The following is a 19,573-nucleotide window of genomic DNA, read 5'->3' as shown; positions in this document are numbered from 1 at the left end:
CCTTTCGACACAAAGGTGCAGCAGCTCAACTTCGAGCTGCCTCCTGTTCTGAGACTGAGCACAGCCACCACACAGAGGAACCTGCTTTTGGTCGCTATTGTAGTTTTCTATGTGAACATGCAGAACATCTTGGTTGGTCAAGACATCCTCAAAAGGACACTAAGGAGTAACTAATTGTGGTATTGGCAGAAAGGGAGTCCCTAAGCTAGAAATAATTCTGCTGTGCACTTGTTATAATATTGCTTCCTCATCGTAGACTGACTTTGTTGGCATGCTAGAGCTGCTCTTGAAAAGATTTTGCATATTGAAGCACAGTTGTACAAACAAAAAGGTGCTAAGCCCCCAGGGCATACGAAGACCTGGCCTATGCTCACAAGTCAGCACAGGAAACGCTAAAACAAATCAGGATGCACTAAATGAACCCCTCCAACAAACTGTCAAAATCTTTTTTTTTTTCAATTACCTTTTTCATTAACAGTCTTCAAACAGGAAAGTCCAGTAGTGAGGCGAGAGCGGTCCTCTGAGTTTGAGCTCAAGCGTCTCATGATTCCCTGCAGCTCAGAGCTTGACATGTGCAGTAACCCGTCCTCTGAGAGCTTCTCTGCTGCAGCCTGAAGGAGACAATTGGGTTATCTGTCAATGACTGGTTGGAGAAAAAGACAAATCTGCAAACACCAATTCTGTTACAGAAATAGTCACCAGGTCAGACGGTAAATTGAAGGTGCGTGTCTAGGATTCATTGTGCATTGTAAGTTTTGAGGACCTACACGGCATTATTTAGCCTTTTGGCTAGTAATAGTACATGACACTTGAATAAAACTTTTCATTTACTCATTGATATGATTTTGATACCGTATTATATAGCAGTTAGCATTTTGTATCATGGTATTTTCTTATTTAAACCATAACAGCATAACAACTTAATTCTGTTGAATGCCACACTTCAGTCCATATCTAAATACTATACAAGATGGGACATTAAATCACATCACTGTACTTAAAAGGGCTAAATATTTAAATCTACTGAAATATCTCTGCGGCGTCTGGACAGGCTTCAGCAGAATTAAGGCACGATGAGGGTTGGGAGTTACTGTAAACAGCCTCATCTAAACAGTCCAAAAGGAAAAACAGGCTATTTTGCACAAAAAATAAAACATTAAACCCACTGATTTAGTAACAAGTGAGCTGTTAAGCAGAGGCTGGTCAGCTGAGTAGGTGGCCCATCAATGCAGCCCAGAACTCAATACAATCTAATGTAATCTCATTTTATCTAATCTAATCTAAACTTGTGACTGTCTCAAAAACCATCAGTGTTGACAGCCTTGAGAACAGAGAGGCAATGTGCAGAGAATCCAGATCATCGTCAACTACAGGAAAGCTCCTCCGGATATGAGGAAAACTCTATGCATCCACTTCGGTATATTTCTTCAGTGTCCTGCCTCAGCTGGTATCTTCATGCCACACCTATATCATCACAAAATGCTTCAGGAGGCTTGTCTTGAAGCACATCAAGGCCCAACTGTCACCAGCACTAGACCACATGCAGGCTGCACATCAACCCAACAGACATTGCCATTGCCACTACATGACCCACATAGACGGCACAGATACATACACCTATGAAGTAAACAACATCGACCACCTTGTTACAATACAATACAATGTCTATTCTCTGATGAGTTACAACTGTTTTGGAGGCACAAGGTAGACCTGCACAATATTAGGAAGGTGGTCATAATGTTATGCCTGTTGGGTTTACTTCACATACGAATGGCGTTTATAGAGTTCAGGTGCAATACGGTGCAATACGGTGCAATACAATCCAAGGCTCCACACTAACCTTTTTACTAGGAGTACAGTGGCCTGAAAAATTTAAAGTGCAAGCAGATGAGGTAGATCAGGGGTGTCAAACTCAAAAACACAGTGGGCCAAAATTTAAAACCTGAACAAAGCCGCGGGCCAAGATTGAACAAATGAACCTTTTAATATGGAACGAAACGAATTTTGCTTTAACATTGAATATGGAACTAGCAACTCTTATTACATTATATATAACTTAATAGTGGAGTCATGCAAAATCAAATTTCAAATAAAAAAAAAACATTTTTGAACATATTCTGTTGTGAAACCAAACTTCTTTTCATCTCCTCTACTTTCTGGCTTCTTTGAGTCATGTCCAGGTCCTTGTATTTGTCATGGTGTTTCGTTTCATAGTGTCGTCTAATGTTGTACTCCTTTGTAACGGCCACGTTGACCCAACAAACAAGACAAACGGGCCTGTCTTTTACATACGTAAATAGATATTCTGCCTCCCACTTCTCCAGAAAGCTCCTGTTTTCTGCCTTTCTTTTCGTCATTTTTGGGAAGGGGTAGCACAGTGACAGTTGTAGTGTATACCTACTGTCACAGAGGAGTTTCGGGGTCCTGTCCTGATTTACGCGCCAAAACAACAGCAGGGCATTATGGGATTTGTAGTATGAGCGATTAATGCGCTGTACAGTATAATACCGGGGGCCAGCTCTCGTAGTCATTTGGTATTGTCTCGTGGGCCAAATATAATTACAACGCGGGCCAAATTTGGCCCGCGGCCAGAGTTTGACACCCCTGAGGTAGATGGTCAATAGAGCATCAACTACTCATGCCCTCTGTGCTCTCTGCCCTTATAGCAGATGTGTAAATCTGTAAATATGTCACTAAACTGCTAAACGGCGTCCACCTCGGTCCCATCCTTCCAACCTTATACATCAATTAAGCAAAATGAGTAATAAATGCTACATAAATTTCCATGGTTATGCAGATGATACCCAACTCTATTTATTCATGAAGCCAGATGAAACTGGTCAACTGGTTAAACTCCAAGCATGTGTTAAAGAAACAAAGGTTAGATGGCCTGTACTTTGAAACTCAGACGAAACAGAAGTTATTGTATTTGCCCCTAAGCACTTACAGATAAACCATCTATAGTTTCTCATACATTTGTTTCTTTATCAAAACTCATAGTAACTCATTAGGCTGCCCAGATTGCTTCCTAAAAAGCCTCCTATTACTACTTCAAAATGCTGCAGTAAGCAAGCAAGAGATGATTTCCATTAGATTTTTTGCGTTCCCTCATTGCTGAACAAGTGAGTAGATATTTTCTGTAAAACGCTTTGTGCACAGATTTCTTTCAATTCTCAGACTGAATCAAGTTCTACCAGAGAAAGTATGTCACTGACATAGTTAATGTATTGTAACTGATGTGGAATGTTTAGTTTGGTGGAAGAACATATATATCATTGGGGAACATTTACTGATACGGTGTTTTCATTATGTCAGAGGATAACGTCCAGCTGTAGCTGTGTTTCCTTCAAAATATTTTTGTGAATGCAGTTTAATTATGTTGTATTTTTATTATATGAATTCTTCTTTCTTGCTCCTACATCAACACTAATGCCGGATCCTACAGCCTTCTGTGGAGATCAGAAACTGTCTACTCGGGTCTGGTAGCCTCTCTTCTTTCTAACCACTGACTCTGGCATTCGATTGGAGGCAGCTGCTTCACATTCCAGCTGGAACGCAGCTGCCGGAGCTGCGGCCGCTCTACACGGCGCCTGTTATTCCACCAGACCTGCTGCAGCACGTTTCAGGAGCATCCCAGAAGTCGCTCCCTGGTTCATTCTGGCAAAAAACACTGGCCTCGTTTACAAGACAAGATGATGGAGTCAGACACGGGAAGGCAATCTGACATCAGGTCAATTGCCATAATAAAACATTTTAAGCAAACACCTAATGGTGGGTGCGCCAGTCTCCTCTTGGTGACTGGAAAACATCTAAAAAAAATGACTTAAGTCAAAAATCTCCATTTATGAAACTCTCCTGGTGTGGTGTGAAAGTGTACAGAGGTCGGAATAAAAACTGCATTGTATCCCTGCTGCAATACAAATGAGCCCAGCGGAAACCAAGCACTGTGTTGCTGAACGTAGCAATGGATGTTGTTGCTGTCAGGTCAGGACGAATAAACAGGTACAGCCTCAGTTTCATATATCTGACTTCTCTACACATACTGTAAAAGGGATTTTGCTTTCTACAAATAAAGCTGCTCTTGTGTTAATGTCCCTTCCATAACAAGTGAAAAAGTAAAGGTAGGAGAAACAGACGTCACACCTTGCAAGGCTGACACATACCGATATCTGGGCAGTGCCTGGGCATGCCTCAGCTCCCTGTGTTCTGTATTTACAGGTGATGAAAACACAACATGAAGGGAAGGAAAGAAGAAGGAAGACAGGACACAGCAAGACAAGGCACTAACGGAAAAATAACTTTCTTCTAAATCCCTGTGGGGAAACCAAATGTTTTCCACTGTCACTAAATGCAGCTGTCCAGTGAATATTCCTAAATGCACAGAAAGACCACACAGACTGAATGAGAGGGTCAGAGTTACAGAGTGACACTGTATCCTTCCACCTCACAGATAAACAGAAAACCTGTCCTGAAACTCACCCCTGCCAACGCTGACACAAACCGACTACGCACACACACACACACACAAACACCCAAACCCACAGTGGGACCGCCTGAGGTTGAAACAATAAGGAAGTGAACCATTTTCCCCACTCCTCTATCCCAGGTTACACATGCCGAAAGCTGGCAAACAGACACAGCAGAGGTTTCATTCTGTACGTTACCATCTGGTTGGCAGTATCTACTGAACATTGGAGCCTCTTGCTATTACAATCCAGGAACTGTTAGAGGGCAATCCGTCTAAACAAGAGGCTGCTGGGAAACACAGAGCTAATAAATCTTTCCAGCACAGTTATCACTCTCTGGTTTTTCTCCTCCCTCCTTCTTACAGTTCCCTCCCACTCTCTCTCTTTCTCTCTCAATCTCTCAGTAAATGTAATGTCTTCCTGGCATACCAAGCCTGTGCATCAGCGACCAGTGACTCCATCTGTGTCACTGTGGTTTCAGTTTCATTTTGTTTCAGTTTTGTCCTTCACAAGGCTTCAACTACTTGTAGGAACTAATTGTTCTGATGATGGTCACTTCATCACATTTACTATTAACATTACTACTATTATTATTATGATGATCATCATTTATGTTTCTCAATTTCTAGATTTCAGCCACTGTTTTCCACTTCCAGCTGCTATCCATGTGTGTATGTCTGTGATAATCTTTGCTGTCGTTACACATATTTCCGGAAGCTACTGTTTTTCAGTGTCTAATCAGTGCTGCACCCCACCCTGCTTCACAAGAAATCCTCCACTTCCTCTGCATGCCTTTTTTTTCAACTTCTGTACCATTCCTTTGTGGCATCCAAATATGAGAAGGTATGTAATAAGACGGTGGGAGGGGGTGGGGTGGGTGGGGGGGTTGGAGGTCAAGCTACAGCGTTTGTTTTCAACAGTAGCAGAAAACCAACGCTCTTAGAAACTTTGTGTTCCCCCCGAGGATTGTGGTTTGGTTTTTTAGTAACCAGAATGTGAATACAATACAGTGTGGGGAGCCTCTCCTGATGTGAATGAATGGTGTGGGAGGCAGACTCTTTGCAACTTCATTAAGTTAGTACCAAGTATTTATTTATAGGAGTCAAAGTCATGTTTTAACATCACCAATACATGCCACATTTCCTTAAAAAGGTGTCAAATTTATTAAATGATGTGTTCTTCACTTGTCCACACTTCTGTTACAAAAGAACAGTTTTCAATAATTTAGAAGCAAAACTTTGTCGTTTACCACAATGACAATGCAGCACATTCTTCATTTTACATTCCCCCCCTCGCACATGGTCTCTCCCTGTGATGTCACAGCTCATTCTACCCACTGGTTAAATACAGGATGTCAAAGGGCTTTTCCCTCCTTTTGTTCCTTCAAAAACACTGGTGGTTTGGTACTTAACAAAGCCAACACATGATACAACTTCAAATATTTGACTAACTGGGGATAGTCAGTGTCTGGAAGTCACACATCAATTATGGACAACGATGGCTAAAACAAACAAGTCATTAGCTTGGTTCGATCAGAATGTGATATGACATCAGTGTTTAAGATGCAGACGAATGGTGTGCTCTCACACACTTCACATACAGTACAGACTGATTCTACTAAACATGAAAGGGCTTTCAACCTACTGATTCTACTAAACATGAAAGGGCTTTCAACCTGCGTGCCCTTAATTTACTCATATATAGACTACTTTGTTAGGACCTTTAGAGCAGGATACAACAGCCTTTTTAGTCTTTGAGCTCTGTCTCAGACATAGCAGTGCTCCCAAAACTCTGCAGGCTTTGTCTCAAAGTATCTGTGAACTTATATGCAGACACACAATCCGTGAACGTCGTCAGTAACCCATAGTAATGACACACCTTCATAACAGCAGCAGCCGTCCCCACCAGGATGCAGTCTGACAGAGACAGATACACAAAAACAGCTTAGGAACAACTCAACCGTAACCCTAACCCTAAACAACAGCACAGGGTGTTGACCTGGCCTCCAAATTCACTAGATCTCAAACTCATCAAGTATCTGCGGGATGCACTGAAACAAACCTGACACACAGAGGCCCCCACCCTCAACCCATGGGACCAAAAGGCTGTTTGCTGAATATAAACCCATATTTGGTCTGAAGTACAAGGTTTGAACGTGGTAGCACGGTGCTGTTGTGGTTACCACATATGCCTCATAGCACGAAATTCTGGGTTTGGACCCATTGGGTTCTCTCTGCCCAGAGTTTGCATGTCCTCCCTGGGTTTTCCCAAAGAGGTTAGGTTAACTGGTGATTCTAAGATGACTGTAGGTATGTACATTTGCCTCTTTGTGTTAGTCATGTACCCCACCTCTCTGGGATCGTGCCTGGTTAGAAAAGAGGATAGTTAGCTCACTTTGAGACCTTGAGTCAGTGTGAAACATAACTCAGTCATCGATGAAGGGGTATGGTGAAACCACTTAGCAACTAACTCCACCATGAAAAGGCACCATAACAATACTTGAAAGATAAACCTAATCAGTACATGTAACACTGACAATAGGTAGCCACAGTAACAGTCTGCGACAGGAGAAATTGTTCATTGGTGTGTGTTGTTGCATTAGCCGGGGATTGAGTATGTTGTTCTAAGCCAGCTGGGGGAGAGTAGCGGTTCTCACAAGGAATGCAGTCTTTTCTGTGTTATTTTCTGATCATGCAGGCAGGAGGAAATCAGACGCTCCTCTGTTTTTTTTGCAGAGTTACACTTCTGCAACTTTGTGGTCGACAAACCATGGGAGAGGTGTCAAGTAGACGGTGAAAGAGGGAGAGGGGAAGAACGGAAAAGTGAGAGAACAGCGGGGGTGCTGGGTGATGATGTTTAGTGCTTTGATTTAAGAGATAAAGGGCCTTACTTGGAAGAAATGTATGTAAAAAATAAAAACAATATGCAGTGCTTGCGCTGTGATCTTTTTTATCAATTCATTCGGATGTGTGGTTTAACACAGTTCCTCCACTGCCTTCGCTCTCTTCGCCCGCCCCACGAAGGCACACATCATGGCAGCAAGTGGAGATTGTTTCGTGAGGGCTCGGTCGCCTCAGTACTTTGGAATTTGCCTGGTTTCGTGGCGTCAAGTCTCACACAAACCACAGTTCGTTGCAAAGTTTGTTTCAGTAGCTCTTGCAACCAAAAGGCAGCAAAACGGAGACACGCAGCCACGTGGGAGAAATGTTGAAGAACTTGATGCACAAGACCATTGCAGTACATAAAACCCTGCCAAAAAACAGCAACTGCAATTTCGGTAATTGTATTTCACAGGAAAGGGGCCCGATGGAAAGCTCTTACAGGTGCAGCTGAGATACATATAACTGAAGATGTGCTGAACATTTTTACAGCGGTAACCTGGAGTTGGTCCATATGGTGAAAACTCTATTCTCCAGGTTTGCACGCCCACATATTTTGTGAAGTCGCCTGTCCAACTGTACATGAAATGTTCGCAAGAGAGCTTGAGAAGGTGCTGTTTCATTCCTCTACTACAGAGCAAATTGGTCCAAGCAAATCTGGAGAAAATCAGTTCATCATTTCATTGTCAAAAATATATTATTAACTTCCAAATAAAGTTATCTAATGGATGAATGGCATGTGGCATTGGCAAGAGCTAAACTGGAACCACAACTACCAGCCTACAGTGCAATGTAGTAACATCGAGCAAGAAAAGTTTCATCTTTACCCTCATGTTTAATTAAAAAATATTCACACAAGTTTAACATTTCATGTAAAACACGGTAGACAGAAACATTTGTCCTTTGCATAATTAAATGTTTTTTTTCCCCAGATCTAGGGCCAATGTATAAATTTTGCAACACATTTCCAAAGAAAGTAGAATCATTCGTCCTGAGTGGGTCTATAGTTACGAATGTGCATTTATGTGTGTTTGGAGGGAAGGTAGGGAGAGGCATAGCATCATAAAAAGACAGGACAGAAGCAGGAAAAAGTAAAATCTTCTTCAGAGCACAGCAATGGCAAAAACCCCCAAAAATGCATTCAGTTAAAATTGACTTGACACCACACAGAGAATGCTCTTGTCTACCTAACTATTTTGTTGTCGGAGATGCTCGTGGTCCCACGCGTTCTTTGTTTGTGGTTTAATGGTTCGAAGCGCTGGCATCCTCCCAGCGCTGCCAGTTTGTCGTTGGAGATTGGTTGTCATGCCGACACATCCGCGAGGGCAAATTTACTTGGGAGCAGGTTTATTCAGTGTAAACAAGATTAAATCACGTTACGAGAAAGGAACCGGTTGTGAAGAGTGCATAGAATGTCAAGCCGGGACAGTGTCGTGTGAAAGTCAACATCCTATCGTGTGCTTACAGTTTAATTGTTACGTCAAGAAGTAGAGAGGTACTGCTGTAGCATTGTCACAAGAAATTCGAATCTGGAATCGGTATGCATAAAAAAAATAATAATAATAATACTGTAACTCTATATACTCTATCTACATTACTTGTCACCAGCAGCCAGTTCTCACACATTCCTCACGGTCATATCTGGCTTACACAGGTTTTCTGTGGGATGTCTTGAATTCCCTGAGGCAGTCTATATCTGGAGATTTTCTGCTTCAGTGCTGTGTTCAGCTCTGCATTATCCCCCGGGATAAATAAAGTATCTATCCATCTATCCATATAAAGGGAAATGGTCATTTGGTATAAGACCCACATCTCACATGTATAAATAAATGTTTTGTTTTCTGCAAATTAATTAATTACCAAATAACTTAACTATGAAAAGTTATGAATGCAATAATACTCTTAACAGTCTGGCATGTTGTCATTAACTACCCCTTTATTGCTTTCATTTATCACTTATCTGCCAGTGCTTTCACGTCTCGGAACGAGTTTAATATGCGTAAACCACAGTGGCCTGATGCCAGTAAAATGTTTGGGACTTCTATAATCACTGCTCCTCCTCTTCGGTAGCACTGCAGCTGATTTCCACATAATTCGCTTCGGGGTGTTTTGCGTCAGAGATTGGGTGAGTTGAAACTGGTTAAAGAAGTAGAGGTCAGAGCCTGCTACTTCAGTTCAAGTTCAGTTCAAGAAGTCTAAACTGTAAAAAACTGCAAAATTATTTCTTGTATTGTCCAATAAATTATCATTAAATCGAAGCTGCAGTTCACCAGCTCTGTTTATCCCTGACTCTTCACAAGGTGACTCTTAACTCGTGAGGTAATGAACATATTGCTCGGACACACCCACTCCCAGTGTTTTGATGTGTCTCTTGCATCATGTCAAGAACGTAGATTCAAAATGCAAAAGGTTTGGTTCATTTCTGTTATAGGCCATCCTGTGGACCTGGCATTCATGTGGATGTTACTTAGACATGTTCCACCCACCTAACCCAGACCAGACCAGACCAGGCACCCCCACCCCATAGCAAAGAAACCAGCAAGATGCAGCCAGACACACACACTCTTTAGGTCAAGTTTCACGTATCTGTGTGATGATCCACAGAGGCCACTCCCCTCCACCCATAGGACCAACAGGCCCCCACTAACAACATTGTGTTTCCAGACCAACAGGACACACTCAGAGGGCCCATGTCCATTCTCTGATGACTCACAACTGTTTTGAAGGCACAAGGAAGACCTACACAGTATTAGGAAGGTGGACTTCACACACACACACATCAGAAGGAACGTCTGGGTTCAGTGTCTTGCAACAACACGTGAACAGCCCAGGGACTGACCCACTAACCCCAATGTTACAACTCACTATACCACCTGAGTCACAGCAGCCTGATTTGTAAACACTGATACTTAGCTGCCCACATCTTAAGACGATGACAAATTCCTCTTTTGCCGACACGGTCAACACACACTGACATCAGCGTTGACCTCACCGGCTTCAACCTTATTCCGTTCAGTGGGCAAACTTCGGAAACTTTGGAAACTTCTCAGCAGAGTGACTCAGCGCGTAAATAAAGCAACAGTTCAGAGAATAACCGCTGTTGCTAGCCAGGACGCACCAGGTCCCTCCACCACCAGGGCCGCTCACACACATACATCAACACACAGCTATTCACACAGATTCAGCGCTCTGTCTCTAGGTCACAGGATACATGTGGGTAGGGTACTGATTTGAAGCGTAAAAATACAATTAACTCGAGTATTTTATGCCAGGAAGTTTATCCTGTTCCATTTAGACTCTGACAACTACACAGGAGCCATCTTTATTTTCATGCTCTGATTCAACATATCACACATTATAATGTTATGTTATTTTTGATACATTAGAATTAACTACTTCAATAAAGTCTTCCTGTTCTAAAACAACAAACCTTAACTGAAATTCGTCTTGTAAAAACAAAATTAAAACCAGGCTTAATTTTTTTCTCAGGTGAATGCAATGCATTTCCGTACAAAAAAGAAGCCGACTGGACTTAATTTCACAAGGAGCCATTATTAAATTTTACAGTATAGAGTTCAGCCTTGGTGCTTTTTATTGTGAAACACAGTTTTACCTGCAGTTTACTAACAATAACGTTATTTGACATATGTAATTGTACACTGCAGGCTTTGGAGTTCACTCGGACGACTTTTACACCTAAAGCAAATGTCTTATTTAGGGCAAAATAATGCCTAGATCAGACAGAACCAGTAGCGGAACGAGCAAACCCAAGAAGAGCAGATCCACTACAGAGGACACATGGCGAAATAAAATGGAAGAAGCCAAGCGGCGTTTGCAAGGTGACACCTGAGGAGAGCAGCGACCTGTCAACAGGAGCTGTAACCGCGCGCTTCATTCTGGCTACAAAGAGCAGAAGAGTACTTCCAGAGGCGAGTGCACCCTCCTGCATTTAATGTCGAGCTCTCGTCCTACCTCAGAGTCCTACATGTGATCCCGGAAGGTTTGGTGAAAGTCCAGCTGCTCACATGCGGGCTGACAGCCAGCCTGAGCGTCTCCTGATATCTGCTCCTCAGCGTGTCCCAACTGCTCCCGTAAGACACACACACACACACAAGAAAAAAAAAACAACTCAGCAGCCCCGAGGCTCAGCCTGGACACGACCTCCACTGTTTGCGAGTGCCACTGTTTATAAGGCGCTTTAAAGGACGCCGAGCTTTGTGTACTTGTGTGTCATGTGTTTGTGCGGGGAGCAGACAATAAGTGTATGCCCTTGTGTATGTGTGTTGTTATGTGCCTGTGGCTGGTTTGGGTGTGTATAAATAGCTCACTGGGGAGGGACAGAGGCTAGCAGAGAAGCTGACTCAACACATTGTAGTTTGGGTGAGTGCTCATGACACAGAGCTATGCGGCCGGTGCTCGTCAAAACACTACAGGACTTAGAGGCAAAGCTTGGTTCCACACAACCTGAGAGATAACACTGTTGTTTTTGCCAGTGTAGCGTATTGCTTTGAAGAGGGCAATATAAGAGGAGGCTGCCCGGAAGCAAAACAATGACACGTGAACAGATGATGACTGGAATTAAGTGTGTGAAGGAAGATAAAGTATGTCTTGGCCCTGTCCAGAGGAATTTATTGCTCGGTTTCCCTCCCAGAGCTCCTCTCCACACTGAGGGCGTGTCCAGCACCATGTGATGTAGGTAACAAACTGACTTTAATACCTCACACAACCCCACTTCAAAGAAACCGAACAATCCCTTTAAGTGCCAGCTCTTACAGCCGCAGTCGTTCTAACATCCAAGGCCTTACAGCAGCCAACAAAGCAAGCCGCTCACTCTGCTGGGAGAACAAAGGTCCGACCGGTTTCCTCTGCAAGACTGCATTCCTCAACTCTTCCCAGTCTGGATCCTCGACAATGGATAAGTTGGTTGCCGGTTTACAGGCGGTTTAGACTTCTGCATCAATTTGAAGCCGTAGCTACGGCAACAGCACAGACCCTAGCGCCGTTTCTCCAGAAATGCAACTACGCGCCGCAGCGATGCAGCCGGCTGGCAAAAAAGGCGCCGTGGCAACTTGCGTTCGGGCCAGACTGATACGTGCAAAGTGGCTGGAGAACCTGAGCCACTCGCCTGACCAGAAACCACACACAGTTTCTGGTCAAGCAAGTTTTTGACGAGTTTTACCCACACAGTTTCCTATTTCAGCCTCATACTTCCCACCAGTTCTTTAGAAGTGAAGAAGCTGCCCGGCGAGTGGTAACAATCTTCTAAAAACTCAGCAAGTCCAGTTGCTTTATTTAACACTTTTTTCTTGGAAACACACAGCAGACTCTTTGCTAAGGTGGTGTTGTCATCCCACGTGGACCACGTGAACACGAGCAGGTGAAGAGGAGGCCGAAAACTCAGACCTCAGAAACACGGAGGTTGAACGGAGCTAGACGCATTCCAGCACGCACCTGACATGTGCACGCATGCATTCGCACACATTAAGAGCGAATGATGCCATGAGGGCAGCACTAACACAAAATAAAATTTAAAACAAGCTATTTAGCCAGGAGCTCTACCCTTCACACTTCACTGGCCCCTAATTCAATTATTAACTGGACTCCCAAATAAATAGTACACATTTGCCAGGCATAACGTTGCCAGTAGACTGTCTGGAAGTTCTGCACAACTACACCTGCTAGAACTGTGGAGTGAAGTCAACTGTTCGGAGAAAGAGCTCCAGGCTTCCAAGTCTCCCCCTTCCCAATACTCTCTCATTCAGTCGCAGCTGTGCTCACATGTACTTTGTCAGCTTCACCTGTAGGGGAAGCCACGACACCACTCTGTCCTGCCAGTGGTGACCCTACTTGCAGATTAAAGCAAGCATTTTCATATTTCCAAGCTGCAGTTTCCAAAACAAATTGCAGAGGAAGTCTCAATATCAGGATGTGTGCACACTGGCCGGGTAGGGAAAGGTTGGCGCAACTTCAGGGATCCCGCTCTTTTCAAGGATCGGTGACATATCATCAATGCCATAGTCTAGAACTACACATTACGGTATGTTGTCTTTAAACATACAACACTGTGCAAAGACACCGTAGGTGAGAGAGTCTTGTTCTTCACTAACTGCTATCGGGGAGGCGTCTGGAACAGGAAGATGCCCCAAACTTACAGGGAGCGTCATAAAGATGTGGGGATATATTCAGCGCAAGGAGAAGCAGGAGTCCCTCAACAGATGCTCTGAACCCACACAGTCTGATATCAACATCATGGACAGAAGGCAATAGGAGAGACTGAATGTGCACCGGACTGTGAAATGCTCTCGAGGAAGCTTGAACAACCTTCTGTGTCAAGTAAACTGTGCTGTGGATATGTTAACCTTCAAATCACATCTCAAAACACACCTGGCCCACCCTTCCGTTTTATTGCATTTCTCTATTGTTGCTCACTGTTGCTTATTGTCTTATTGTTGTCTTTTATTATTGTTGTTGTGTTATTGCTTGGTTTTTGTTTTATTGTTTTACTATGTATTTTTATACAGTTTTATTGTTTTATTGTTTATTATTATATGTGTTCATTCAATGACCTAAATCCACTTTTTGGAAATCATGTCAACCATTTTGTTTCTGCAACAAATATCATTATCTTCATTAATTTTCTACATGGGATGATTTCTCTATTTGTCAGCCATGTCTTGGTTCAACATGTAGACTACACAACTGCTTAAAACGGTTTCTGAAATATCTGTGAAAACAGAAGTGGGCTACACTAGGTTACTACCTTCTTGCCTGCACTTCCTCAGATCTCATGTTTCTTTTGTTACTAACTAAAGAAACTATAAACTATAAGAAACTCATTTGTATTGTTGTACATGGGTTGGTTTTGTACAAAAAAAAAGTACAAGGTTGGTGTAGGTTGATTTAAAAGAAAAACAATCTATACATATGTTGACCTTTGGGTGATACCAACCATAAATGTCAAGGAGTGTATGTATGTAAAGCAGTAGTGAGAAATGACACTGTTCAGTTGGAGGAAATTCCCCTGACTGGTGGTCCACATCAAATGTCTGCTGTTTAACCATGTAGCTAACTGTTAAATCAAGTGTGAAGTAACACTGAGCTTGGGTTAAATTTCACAGATTAAGGTCCTTTTAAGTGTGCTGCTGTAGCTTCGTGCACACTTGAAGTGCTGTACTCTGATGAGGCAGGGCTGAACGCTAACTGCAGCATGTTAATGCTCACCACGGCAACCTGCTGATGGTTAGAAGTAATGTTTGTTATATCCTCTTTCTTTGTTTTGTGTGTTATTCGTGCCAGCCCTTGCTTATTAGCAGTGGACACTAAGTAAAACTGAGGCTGACACGGTTATCGTTACCTTTGCGGGTATCTGGTCAATAAAAAATATAAGAAATTTAGAATTTTTGACTTGGAACTGGTAGCGATAAATAGTGCCCCGTCATTTTGTGCCAGTCCATCCGTAAATGAGGAAAACCATCCTGTTGGCAAAGAACAAAATATAGAACTAAAACTAACCTGTCCAGGCTAATCATCTACACGATTTTGCGCTTCTCTGCACTGCGGCGTGACACTGAAAGCAAAAATGAATCTGCAAGGACGAGAAAAAACTAAAGCGGCATACGAATGTCGCAAAGAGAAGGAAAAAAGAAACAGAGGTGACAGAGGGGAGCGAAATGAGATGAGAGACAACAAAGGCAGTCAGTTGGGAAACCACATGGGGCTTTCCAGATTCTAATCAACACTTTACATAAACTGTCTTCTTCTGCTGAGACTGATTTGTTCCACCATAATAATTTGTTCTTCCTTTCCAATAATTTCCAATAAAGTCCACGTTTGCAGAAATGACTGATGATTTTGACTTATCCTTCAACACCTCCTGACGCAGTCATCCATGACCCAGCATTACAACGCGAAACATGATGAGTATGGATTCTTTCGGGTGTAGAGACATAGAAAGGAGGCCAATGAGTGCAGAGAGCAGCACAAAGCTGCAAAGTCGAGAATGAGAAAGGTACGAAGGTGCAGTATGCACGAGCACTGCATTGTGGATCCGTGCATCTGCCTTATGTCATAACTACAGTGGATATATCTCCATATATACAGCAATGCCAATAGCACAAATATGACTCCGCTAAAGCTGCAAGACTCAAAATGTTTAATTATAACACTAGAATTATTACAAACACAGATTGTACTTACTGATGAAATCACAGGCAGATTCAGTCTCTTTTACGTCAGTGCTTCACCCAAAGAGTCCTACAGTGACATGCTAGGCTGGCCGAAAGGTCAGAACCCCGAACATTCCTGTTCCACCACCGTGCCGCCACAATAAATAATTTTGTTTCATTCTTATTTTACTCGTTTAATACTGACTTTAGTGATTAGAACAGTTCAAAACGGTTCGAAGTTGAAAACTTGATGGAAAAACACTGATTCTACAAAGGAAATTGTATTGTAGCTTTAGCTGAAATGAAGGGTACAGTTTCAGTCGGATGTAAAACACTGACGTGTTCATGAAAACATTTTCATGAAGATTTGTTCATATTTTACATCACACCTGCACCTTGTCTGTAGATCCTTTTGGATTTTAACACGACAATCAAACTCTGATGCTGTGACCATAACTTTTATCTGACATCTTAAAATCTTGATTTTTACTTCCTTCGGGGAGATAAAAAGATAGCACATTCTCGCACATTGTATCTGGAAATGTCATGTTTACTATTACTCAAAGGAGACGTGATCGTCAGTTTTTCCAAAAATAGGTCCTGTAAAACCTTTTGTGCAAAATGCAGCCTGGAACATTCAACCCTTACGTTGTACGGGGTTCAATAATCAGTGCAGATGACACATGCAAGGCATTAACGTTTGCAAGACAGGAAGTAAAAGACATCAACAAAAGTACAGTTGAAGTAAAGTGGGAGCAGTTTAAGTTTGATTCGGTGTGGCTCTTACTCGTGTGAGGGATCCTGGGTCCGAATCCTGGAAATGGCCTGGTCATTTGAGGTGGTCTGGTAGAGGGGGGAGGGTGCCCTATACACTGAGGCTATGGTTCAAATCCCCTCTACATTCAGTGCTGAAGTGATTGTAGGCACTTCGAATAAAGCACCTTACCCCTAAACTGCAGCGCTGGTGTACCTGCCCACCACTCCAAGTGCACTCACTTCTCTTTGAAGGTATTAATGCATGGGTTAAAAACAGCTAATAACTTCCTTGTATGTCGACATGCTTAGCTCACATAAAGCTGATTTAACCAGTCTATCTGCAATTATACCGCACCACCCTATGTGAGCAACATACTCTTCTTCTCCTCCCCCCCGTGTCCCTCCACGTCATTTAATTTTCTTGCGAAACAGGACATGTTCAGAATGCGTGGGAGGGAACCACAACTAAATTTAGCGTCTCGGCACAAACACGCACACAGAAAGGGCTTAGTCTTACTCCAGATCCCCATAAGACAGTGTGCAGTACAAGCCATTCTTCATTTGTGTTACACACAGACACCCACAAGCCCCCACACAAACACATATAGAAAATTAGTCACAGTGGAAAACAGCTCCGTTTGACAGATGTCACATGGCAACAAAACTTACTGCTCAATTGTAGAGGCCTGCATTTGCATAAATAAATTTAACTTTTTACAACTTGCAAATCGACTGGCCACCAACCAAGAATTCCTTTCATACCGTTTTCAAGTGTAAAAAGGCGCACCATGCATGCAAAGAGGTTTGCGCGCTCAGATAACTTTTATCAAGGTTTGAGATTTTAATTAGTCGGTTAGAGCTACAGCTTCTTAATCAATAGGAAATGACAAGTGGTGCAATCTCTGAGTGCTCAAATCTTAAATCTACACACAACAAAGTTAAAATGGTACTTTTTGTTTGCAATGAACAACATCATAGTGACAACATAATGTATAGAGAAAGGGCTGCAAAATAGAGGGCTGTATCCACCAAAATATAATCATGTGAACTCAACTTGATAATTAACTACCTCAAGAAAAGCAAGCTGAAGGTTCTGCCACGGTCCTGACCATAGACTGTATATAAATATGGACAATGCATCCCCACCTACTTGCATTGGTCAATCTGACACCATTTTCCCTGGGGATATGGCAAGTTTAGAGCCAGAGTCTGCACAGTACGGTCCAAGATAGGTGCCACACGAAGCCACGATATCAATGATCTGGCCACACTTCCACCAGATTCACTCGCATTTACGTTCAGATAATACTGCACTCTGCTCTACCTCCACCACTTACAAAGAAATGTTGCATTATACGCTGTAGTAATTTTATTTATTCATTTATTTATTTATTTCACAACTCTCGCAGCCCCACAGGACCTCTTCATGGAGCAGTTGGCATGGCAACTGGTAGTCATCATGATGCCACATCTTGTTTCTATAACTAAAACAAGACTTATCTGAAAAATGACACTTGAAGTTTGGCTGGATTTGGCTGGATCTGGCTAATGCCTATGGATCTGTTCCACACCAGCTCATTTGGTACGCACTGAACTTCTTCCACATCCCACCACGCACCCAGAACCTTATAACCACCTTCAATAACCACACCAACAGCGACTAGATTCTGGTAACAGCGGAAGGGAACTGCAATGGGTTGTTCCATCTCCCCAATTCTCTTCACAGCAGCCTTCGGGGTCATTTTAGTAGGAGGAAGACAAATGGTCAAAGGAGTCAGATCCCCTGCAGGACAGTGACTTCCAGACATCCGAAGGTATATGGATGATGTCACCATACTCATTCAGGCAGCAGCATGGACTACCAGGCTCCTAAAGAGATTCGAGGAACTAGTGACATGGGCCAGGATGAAGATAAAACCATCCAAGTCTTGCAGTGTCTCAATCCGCAAAGGAGTCAGGAGAGGCGACATCTCTGCAGTGGATGGCGAAGAGATTCCATACCTGGTATAACAGCTGATGAAAAGCCTGGGAAGGCTATACACAGCTGACCTGTCAGATAAAAGCATGGCTGTCTCTGTGACCACACAGCTCACTGCCAGACTAAAGAAGAGTAACCAAAGTCTACTACCTGCTACCTGATAAGGTCAAGATCTGGTGCAACCAGTTCACTCTGTTCCATCACCTCATGTGGCCCTTAACGCTACGTGACATCCCCTCTTCAACAGTCCCAAAGATGGATGCTAAGGCAAACAATTTAATCCAGAAGTGACTAGGCCTTCCCTGATGCCTGTCAAGTTCATCTCTATTTGGGAGGAACACCTTGAGACTTCCGCTGAAAACCATCAGCTTGGGCTACAACTGGAAAAGGTGAGATTGCTGTCCGACCTTAAAGATTCACCTGACCCCGTGGTACAGAGTGCCAAAGTTCAAGTTTGAACAGGAAGAAGATGGGGTGTGTCACAGGCAGTAAACCAGGCCATAACCCGGCTGAAGCACCAGGAGGTCAGGGTTGGTGCAACATGGCACAGCAGGGTTTGGATGGCGAACATCTTACAAGCCATGGTCCAAAGCCTCAAGAGGGGAAAGGAAACAGCTTGTGATCTTGGAAGTCACCACCTAGAGATGTTCCAGTATTACAGGAGCGAATTTATCTGCGAAGGGTGGCTCCCGGGTGACCGCCCTGCAGCCGAACCAAAAAGTACTGGCAGAAGTGTTGCATTAACTACCTAAAATGATAATGATGGATGATAAAAATATCCTTGGAAAAAAAAATATTTGACATGTACTTTGGTGTTTTATTTTGTACCAAGTCCCATCCACTAACATGGAGGAGGTGAAGCTTATGACCTGTACTGCAGCCAGACACCAGGGGGAGCTCTACTTGCTTTGGCTTCACTTAGTAGTTCCACCATCCACCGGGCATGGGCGGATATTTAAGTTTTAGAGGGTAAAAAAGGTTTGAAGGACTGCAGAAGAGCATGACCAAGAAGACATATACGTATGACACTAACCTGCAGGATGTTCCTTTGTGTGTTTTCCTATTTTGTCAAACAACTGGAAGCATGAAAGATCTGAATAAAAACTAATCTTGCTTTAAATATTAAGAATTGTGTCATCTTTAACTTCATGCTTTTTGGATATCAGGTCATCTTTAACTTGCTTACTATTTACAGTAACAACAATACTGACCAGGGGTGACCAAGCTTTTGCATAAATGTTGGTGGAAATTCAATTCAGAATAATGACGAACCACTCAGGTGAGACTGCTGTCATGACACTGCTCACCTGTGATTGGCCAGGACTGTGT

General features: G+C 42.9%; 1 protein-coding gene across 4 annotated transcripts in view; it reads right to left on the bottom strand.

Moving 5' to 3' along the window:
• The window catches only part of LOC125014029 (kinase suppressor of Ras 1-like), a 35,712-nt gene that overhangs the window by 13,407 nt on the left and 2,732 nt on the right, over positions 1–19,573 (bottom strand). For 2 of the 4 annotated variants that reach the window (XM_047595033.1, XM_047595034.1), the window contains exons 1-2: positions 4,665–4,789; positions 464–611 (exon numbers count right to left, since the gene is read on the bottom strand). In XM_047595033.1, coding sequence (XP_047450989.1) covers positions 464–611; positions 4,665–4,667 — 151 coding nt within the window. In that variant the 5' untranslated portion in view covers positions 4,668–4,789. Of the gene's footprint in view, positions 1–463; positions 612–4,664; positions 4,790–11,317; positions 11,603–19,573 lie in introns of those variants that run through there. The other 2 variants (XM_047595037.1, XM_047595035.1) reach the window with 2 other exon arrangements.

The sequence above is a fragment of the Mugil cephalus genome, chromosome 9 (genome assembly GCF_022458985.1).
Source record: "Mugil cephalus isolate CIBA_MC_2020 chromosome 9, CIBA_Mcephalus_1.1, whole genome shotgun sequence".
Taxonomy (NCBI): Eukaryota; Metazoa; Chordata; class Actinopteri; order Mugiliformes; family Mugilidae; genus Mugil; species Mugil cephalus.
This window is presented reverse-complemented; position numbering and strand designations above follow the sequence as displayed.